Source organism: Argentina silus (assembly GCF_951799395.1).
Source record: "Argentina silus genome assembly, chromosome: 22".
In the NCBI taxonomy this organism is placed as follows: domain Eukaryota; kingdom Metazoa; phylum Chordata; class Actinopteri; order Argentiniformes; family Argentinidae; genus Argentina; species Argentina silus.
Genome location: NC_139676.1, coordinates 7,995,566 through 8,004,713, shown reverse-complemented (window position 1 = coordinate 8,004,713; position 9,148 = coordinate 7,995,566). Strand labels below are relative to the sequence as shown.

At 44.9% G+C, this 9,148-nt stretch overlaps 1 protein-coding gene across 1 annotated transcript in view; it reads right to left on the bottom strand.

The window, feature by feature from the left end:
• Positions 1-545: 545 nt before the first annotated feature.
• The window catches only part of rims1b (regulating synaptic membrane exocytosis 1b), a gene marked incomplete at its 5' end in the record, with an annotated part of 59,699 nt that continues 51,096 nt past the window's right edge, over positions 546-9,148 (bottom strand). Inside the window, 6 exon segments of the mRNA XM_083694177.1 lie at positions 546-3,256; positions 3,780-3,919; positions 4,151-4,252; positions 5,014-5,126; positions 5,607-5,751; positions 7,218-7,417. Coding sequence (XP_083550303.1) covers positions 3,038-3,256; positions 3,780-3,919; positions 4,151-4,252; positions 5,014-5,126; positions 5,607-5,751; positions 7,218-7,417 — 919 coding nt within the window. The 3' untranslated portion in view covers positions 546-3,037.

Sequence of the window (9,148 nt, the reverse complement as noted above, 5' to 3'; positions counted from 1 at the left end):
CATACTGTACACACTGTACTTCTAACTGCTTTACAATTGTCCTATAATGACTTATAGACCCTTGCTCACTGTACCATTCCTGTGTAGCAAGCTCCTCATACTCCCCTCTCTCTCTCTCTCTCTCTCTCTCTCCCTGGGAGTTCTCTCTCTGCTCTCCCTGAGTCTGCTTTGCTAAGATTCCTATCTGGGGGACTGACAGAGGGCATCGTGGGTTGAGTTTATGGGACCAGGGAAAATATTAGTTTTCCCACAAGCTGACATGATACCCACGGCAACTGATCCAGCTTTCCGAGAGCATTTTCATTTTGAACCCATTGACATAATGTTCAAGGTAATTGTGGGTCAAGAGCATAATGTACGTTGGACAAATACAATTTTGATATGTAACGTAGGGAATATCGAGGTGGGGGAGGAGGGGGTTGATGATGGTAGAATAAAGGGGCGAATTTTCAGGCTGAATTTTCTTCCACACATTCTTTTTATTTGTAAATAATAAAAATGAACTCTTTTTTTAAATATAAAACATACACATCATTTGAGCCACATCTGTTATACAAACAAGAAATGTTGCAGTGAATACTTTCTTTTTTTCTAATTTTCTTTTGTTGTTTCAGTGGAACACATAAATTGTAAACAATCAGCATTTTTTTCCCGATAATACTGACAAAGTAAAAGGAAAACCAGCTTCACTGGACAATGGAAAGTAAACTGTTATTAAATATGGGTTTTACATGGCTGGGGCGGGGGGGTTCGGAGACTAGGTTTGAAGCACAGAGGAGATCTGGAAAGCTTTTTGAGTGGTAGTAGTGTTAAGTATGGCCTGATAACCTATGCTTGAGTTTTGCCGTTTTGAGACAACACTCTGAAACATTACATTGTCCCATTGTAGCCTTGTCCACTATGTGGTCCCCAGGAACTTTAAGATGGCTCCCCAAAATCAGACTTGGCCCCAATGTAAATATTATTCAACCGTACGTGTCGTTGAATATCTACAATATATTACTTTCTGTTCATCTGTAGAGTTACACTGTATATAATTTAACTATATGTATTCACATATCTGATATCATTATGTTTAACATAACTATACTTTGTATATATGTTGATCTGATTCATACATATTTAATCACATAATCTCAGCCCCATAGAGGTAAATGATGATGTACAGTAACAGTATATTTGAAAAAAGGGGTCTGTGAGGTCTGCTCTGTACTGCGATACAGCACGTTCAATAGGGTTAAGAAAAGACATCAACATAATCTCAGGAATCAGTTGTTTGAGACGATCAGCACCAGAATGAAGGACGTGGACTAGACTGCAGCTGATTTCGAATGTCTTCGCATGATGTGAATGGCTTCGGTTTCTTGGTTTATCTCTTTATATTTAAGTACAAGCAAACTGTACAGGTGCATGCAACATACAAGCGGGCCTCTACGGTATGTGGAACTAACACACGTCATCTATTTCACTATCTTTTTTTTCAGTATCTGTTTTCGTTTTACAAAATGTGCATGCAGCTTGGAACAGGTTCCGAGTCATGCTGGCCACGCCCCCTTCGGGTGGGAGGAGACAGTGGGCCAAGACGGAGGATGAGCATTGGTGTTTGTGTCCTGACAGATCAATCTGATTGGTTACTTTCACATTCACAGAGATGCACAAGGGAAATTTGAGCGACTCTTTTGTTTTGAAAAAATCTAGACAAAGAGGAAATGAAATGAACCAAGGAGGGGCTAATTGCAATCTATTTTTTTTTCTTTTCTTTTTCTTCTATTTTTTTTCAAAAAGTTAAACTTTTTGCCGTAAAAAAATCAAGCTTTTGTGCTTGCGTTTAAATCTCAAAATAATGTAAACTGAAGTTTCGGATAAAAACCCTAAAACATGTGCTGGGGTGAAGGGATACTCCAACAGCGAAATCAGAGATATTAATTTATCTTGTTCTTGTGAGGGTGGACAAAGATTTTTTACAGTGACATTACACCCTGGTGATCGTTCAAAGTGACATAAATCCTATTTATTGGTCAACCTCCAGAGAGGTCTAATATACATCTATACAAAGACAACTGAATTTGACCTTTGTCTGTGATGGAATGAAGGAAAAACGACATTGCACGCTAATCTCATCATCAAGTGAAAAACCGCAACTGAAGCTGTGTCCTCGCTGAACAGTCCCCTGCATTACTTTGCAGACACATTTTTTTTCAATCTCTTGTTTTTTCTTTTCTTTGTGTCATTTATTTCTCTCCATGCACACATCGGACAACATATCGTAAACCTTTTACTCGTCGTAAAAACATTTTTTTGTGCCATAAGTAACAAAAAGGGTAAAAAAAAAAAGGAAAACCAAAACTTAAAAAAAAGACTAAAACCAAAGTGGCTTGGACCAGCCACGGTAAACATACCAAAAAAAAGAAAGAAAGATCTTTTTGACAGAGAAGGACCAGTAAGGACCAGTGTGGATCCCCGAGGGTCTAGGCACCAGAAGAAGGCCCTATGCTTCCGGACTGACCACCTCCGGAAAGAAGCACTCTGCCCGGAGGCTGAAGTGCTGGCAGTCTGTGGGGGTTCCGGAGGGGGCCACTGCAGAGAGGACGTGATGGTGCCCCCTGCAGGCAGGGAGGGTGACACCTCTTTCTCAGGTCCATACATTCCGATGCTAACATACATTTCTTTGTAATTGATGATTCAGTGAAAAACCACCCTGCTTCATTTGATATCAATCTCTTGTACAAATCAACTGTCTCCTTATCGCTCAACACGAAAGTAGCATTACCTTACTGCGTGTCATTTACTGACAACCCAAGTTCCTTGATAATACAGTAACAGAGAGAAAACTATGAGAGATTTTACTTTACCGAAATGAAACATCGAAAGGTAGAGCTCTCTAACAGACAAAATTAAACGCGACAGGAGTGATTGTCAGATCTCAACAAAGCTTTTTCATCGTGACTCTGTTTCTGATTGTGGTTATTCTAGATTTCCGCCATTTTTGTCTACAGTACAGTATGTTAGTTCGCAAAGCGCTAGTCCCATTGGTCCACTAGGATCGGACACCCGGCGGTCCCGATGAGCTGTCGAGTGACGACTGGGAAGCACGTCGAGTCAGGGAGGCTAATGTGGGGTCCACCAAGGAGGAGGGCGGGAACAACTTGTACCAGCCAATCACTGTGCTTGATAAGTCCAGCTCCTCCAATAGGATTTGTGCAACTCCCATGAAGCTTTTGTGGTCCATTCGTCCATAGTCTCCCCAGACAATCACCTGAGGGAACAGGAAAGACTAACTTTTAGAAAGTACAGTTTTTCTGGTATTCTTTGGAGAACCCATCTGAAGAACTAAATAGGGCTTAAATCATTTTGGTTACACTTTACATTACATCGTTTGTATTACTGTGTAATTGCTATTGTAAGTGCTGTATAACAAATAGTCTCACAGGGCCACAAATTGCCTCCCGCAAATTGCATATGCTCCTGGCATACCGCCTGGAGGCTTAGTGACTTCCAGCTCCTTTCGACGGATGGAGAAGGACACGCACGCACAAGAAATCCACTTATCGTTATTCGTCTTCCGAATCTATCGTCAACATCTCCCCAAGACAAAATTAGTCGCTTACTTCTAGAAGCTTGCCGATGTTAGCTGTCTGCATTAGCTATAGAGATTTATTTCAGTTATAGAAAGCACAATTTTCACATTCATTCTGACCCAAACTTATATACTTACAGTTATACTGTTCTTACACTGAAGTTAGGTTGATTAAGACATAAGGGATTTGTTGGCCACTTACCTGTAAGACTTTACCCTGTGGGCTCTCTTCGAAAAGCAGTGCTTGCTGGTACAGCGGGTCAAGCGTTTTCCGTGCAATCTTGGTTTTCTTTTTGGCTACATATGCTCCATTATTCAACAGATATACTTTGACATATGGAGCTGAGAAAATAAAGACACAAATCGATAAACATGATTAAAAGAGGTGGACCAGGACACTGAACACATCACGATCGTTATGATCATGATCAGATAGTAGTTGTTCTATCTCTAGTGGGGACCCAGATTAAGTCTACTACCTAAAAAGCATTGACAAAGAGCTTTCTCTGAGCTGGTTCTTGTTCCAAAGTAGGTTTACTCTGTGTGTCTGTGCATCCACAACTACAGTCTTACCAGGGAGGGATTTAGATCCTGGCTTTTGTACGAGGCCCCGAGCACGGATCACCTCCACCTCCAGTTGTCCCTTCTTGTCCATCATACCGATCTGGATGTCACCTGGGAGGAACAGGAAGCAGAGAGCGAGAGTCTCAACTTTCGTAAGATACAGGAAACAGGAAGTAATGAAAAACCAATGACAAGAGGCAGTTGGTTGCAGGGGAAACGAGATTACGAGATAGTAAGGAGGCAGGGAAGTGAGTTAGCTACTGGCTCAGGAGAGAAGTGGGAAGGAAATTGATTCATCAAAGTAATGGGGAGAAGGCGGAAAAGTGAGATAATGAAATGGTAAATGAGAGTAAAGGGATTGCAGGGAAAAGGAGGAGGGTAAACGTAAAGAAGCCAGTTTTGCTATCAGGAAACAATAGAATAGAATAGAATCGGACAGAACAGAATAGAACAGAACAGAACAGAACAGAACAGAACAGAACAGAACAGAACAGAACAGAATAGAATAGAATAGAATAGAATAGAATAGAATAGAATAGAACAGAACAGAACAGAATACAATAGAATGACATTTATAATTCTCAAGGTAATAATGCAGGAATTCAGAAAGCCACAGAGAAGCCATGTAGTGTAGGGGCATGATGAGGGGCAGTGGGCTATACGTAAAATAGAGGGGCATCAGTGGAGGCTGGTGGAGGTAGAAATCGGAAAACGGGCTCATTGTAATGTATGGAACAGAATGAGGAATGGCATCAAACATGTGTAGTGTGTTTGATACCATTCCTCATTCCGTTTCATGCTTTACAATGAGCCCGTCCTCCGATTTCTACCTCCATTAGCCTCCCCTGAGGGGCATACAGTAGGAAACTCACCAATGGCAGGTGTGGCTAGTGTCTGTCTGCCAACTAGCTGTGCCGGACCCAAACCATCCAGGAAGTCACTGAACTGGCTGTCCGCCCCCAAACGCACTCCAGAGAAGATCAAACTGAACAAAAAAGAAAAAACAACACAGTAAATCCACTTATGTTTTATCTATGGATCCAGATGTAATATTCTGTCAAATTAGCTGCAACACTGTGGAAATATTGAGGATATAAGAAAGGAATTAATTAAGATACTTTATGAACTCTATTGGAGGGGAGAGATTAAAGGGACCATTCTGACCAGCATCCCATTAATAGTCCAACTAGGTCAAAACCTAAAATTGACCCTAACCGTAACCCTAACCTTAACCTTAACCTTAACCCTAACCCTAACCCTATAACCATAATCACATTTCAACCAATTCAGAAACGTAATATTGGTGTGTTCCCTATAGGAGAGACTGCAGGAGATACCCCAATTATTATTTTATTTTTTTACATTTTTCTAAACATTTCCCTGTACAGCGCATTGTATTGCATCCGTGTATAAATAAAGTTTGATTTTGATTTGATAGGAGAGACGTGATACGAGAGGTACTGACTTCCCCTCAGAGTTGTAGCTGTTCATGCTGCCGTTGGTAGAGTCCTTGCTGGGCTGACGGCTCATGTTCCTAGACAGCTCCACGGCCATGCCCGTTTCCTGACTCCTCTGGATGGGGGCGCCCTTCTCCTTCTTACTCTTCCCCTCTGCAGGAGGAAAACAGGGGGATGTTGTTTTTGTGATGCGATCTATTTGTTTTGTAACACACTGTTTGCCTGACAATAACGTTTTTTGTTTTTTTTGTCATTCATATTTTTATTAGGCAATCAAGTATTCTGATTCTGAATTCTGATTCTGACAAACACAGGGCACAGCGCACACAGGGCATCTGGCAACCACCGTTTGCTTGGCATTAACATTTTACATTTTTTGGTGTAGAGGAACACAGAAGACCCTAGATTGATATTTAGTGCAGCAATGCAACAATCAACAGCATCCACCAGGGGAGGTTCATTGTAATGCACGGAATGGATTGAGGTATCAAACACGTGTTTTTCTACCTCCACCAGCTTCCCTGCGGGGGGGGGGGGGGGGGGGGGGGGGAGGGAGGGAGGGGGAGGGAGAGAGAGGGGGGAGAGAGGGAGGGAGAGAGTGGAGGGAGAGGGGGGACAGAGGGAGGGGGGAGGAAGAGGAGGAGGCAGAGGGAGAGAGAGTGGAGAGGGGGAGGGAGAGGGGAGAGAGAGAGCCAGAGAGAGAGACAGAGACAGAGAGAGAGAGAGAGAGAGAGAGAAGCTGGTGGAGCAATAATCACACTGAGGAAAATTTGCATTGACAAAAGAATGTAGATGCAGGTTCTTCTTACCTCCCCTTGCTCACATCAACATGATGCTAACATCTCACAGCAAGAGGGCTCTCTCTAACAGAGGACTGATCTCACTGGCAGAGCTATCCCCTTCTCTACTCTTTCCTTATATCCCCCTGTCCAAACGGAGGAGAGAGGGAACGAGGGAAAGAGGAGATCCCCCTCTAGGCCCAATGTTCTCTAATGGGTTTTTATGTCTGCTACAAAGAGGAGTGCAGTTGTGCTTTCATGCCCCCCCCCCCCCCCCCCCCCCCCCCCAACCTCCTCTCTCTCTCTGAGTTCTAACGCCACCTCTAACCCTACAGTGAACCAAGCCACACTGTGTTAGTGTGTGTGTGTGTGTGTGTGTGTGTGTGTGTGTAACACACTAACTAACGTCACTTTCTGACAGGAAACACTGGGCTGGGAGGTTTTTCATCTCTCAGTCAGAGACGAAAAAACATGTTGTTTTGAAACTCCTTCAACCTCGCTGCTTTTTTTCTGTTTCTATTACGTTGGTAAAAAAAAAACTTGAACTGAAACGTCAGGACATTTGTCTGCGTTTGTGTAACAAGAAGGTGAGAGTGTGTCATTTGTCACTTGTCTCATTCAGATGTGTGTCTATTTGATCAAAATAGTTAGCAGTCATCACCATCAACCACCTGTAAAAGACGATTGTACCCCAGTGGAAAACGCATTGGAAAACCCCATTGGAAACCGCACTACCGTACCCCAGGTAGAGAGAGGGGCGTGGCCATCGCGGAACGCCACTCTGAGCGGGGTCAATAAGGAACCCGTTAAGCTTTACCACGGGTTGCTGCGGTAACTCACCGGCACCGGGGATCTGCGAGGTGCTGCGACTGCGGCGGTTGCCGACGATGGCGACCACGCGGGCGCTGAGGCTGGAGCGCCGCTTCTTGCCCCCCGTGCCCACCGTCCCCAACGCCGTGTCCGATTGGCTGCCGTCCGTCCGCTCTTGCGTGTAGATCTCGCCGCTCACGCTCCTGCCCGGCGCCGCACGCACCTGGCGACTACACGAAGAGAGATGGCGAGGAGGAGGAGGAGGAGGAGGAGGAGAGGAGGAGGAGGAGGAGGAGGAGAGGAGGAGGAGGAGAGGATAGGGAGGGGAGAGAGAGAGAACTTAAACCAGGAGTCAGATGTCTTGACATATTAACTGAACTCTGGAACATGATGTTTAGTTGGGCTTTTCTACTTGAAAAGATGAAGATGTTTTTACACAGACAGAAGACTACAGGAGAAGATGGGTCCATGAGAACAGGAAGACACGGTGGTCGGTGGTTGATTCTTGAGTTTAATGCTAAAATGTGACATTGTTGATACAAGAAAGCCTGAGCAGACACCAGCATTCAATCAAACAGAGAACTAAATGAACTGTGACAGCAAACATCCTGCTAAAATGATGTAATTTGATGTGCCCCTAAAGGACAGATGTGAATATGATATGCTAATTCATACTGACTGTACTTCCTGGTACAGTAAACGCCTTTAGGTTGATCATTGCTATTCTTTTCTAAGGTCTGGCATTATTAAGCACAGAGAGTCTTATGATCTGTTCAGGCTTCTTCTCCTCAGACAGACCATCACACAGGGGCAGACGATGCTCAGCACTCTCTGGCGCCTCCTGGGGGTTCGGAGGAGCTGCCGCATGTCCATCCCCACAGAGGGGGCCAGGGTGCTGCAGGAGAGGCCGGCTACACTACCGCTGTACCCCACGTTCACCTCACCCCATGGGCTGAGAGGGAGGGGTAGGGTGGCCTGGGGTCTCTCCTCTGCCCCCGGGAGGGGGATGAGGGAAGGGCGGGCAGCGCTGGGGTAGCAGGGGGGGGAGTAGTCCAACTCAGGCTGGGGGTCCGGACATTGGGAGCACAGGACGCATGCAAGGAGGGATCTGAGACACACACTGATGTACAACACACACACACACACACACACACAAAGACAACAAGCACGGGACGAAACCACACAGGACGACACACACAGAACGACGTAAAGGAGAAAACACACAACATTGAATACAAACAAACTCTTGCAAAATGAAAAAGGACATTGCCAGTGTGAACAATTCAGTCATGAATTGAACGTATACTAAATTGAAAGGGAGCGATAGAACATCCCGTAGAGGAACCTTGGATGGAGAAATAACGAAGAGGAGGATTGAGGAAGACGGAGGAAGGCGGGGCAGGGCGGATCAAAGGAATCCAGGTTATCCACACCTCTCCTCGTTTACATGCACCCAAGGTCTCTGACAGAGCACCTCCAAACTGACCTGCAGCCAGAATGTGTGTCCAACCAGAGAACGGAGAAGCTCATTCCCTTCTAACTCCAAACTAACCTTGGGGCAAGTCAGTGTGTGTGTGTGTGTGTGTGTGTGTGTGTGTGTGTGTGAGAGAGAGTGTGTGAGAGAGAGCGTGTGTGTGTGTGTGTGTGTGTGTGTGTGAGAGAGAGTGTGTGTGTGCGTATGTGTGTGTCTGTGCGCGTGCGTGTGTGTGTGTGTGTGTGTGTGTGTGTGCGTGCGTGCGTGTGTGTTTGTGTGTGTGTGAGAACGACACCCTCCTTCTGCAGTCCACTCCGCACAGTCTCACTGTGGTCTCACTCCAGAAAGTATGTCAAAGGCTCTGGGCTCTGTTTTATAACGCTCTATTTGAGATTTAACTGATATAACACTGTAAAAAAAACACTCTCCCTTTTCCCCCCTTTCTTCCCCAGACCTCCATACATTCCACAGTTAATAAGGCCACAAT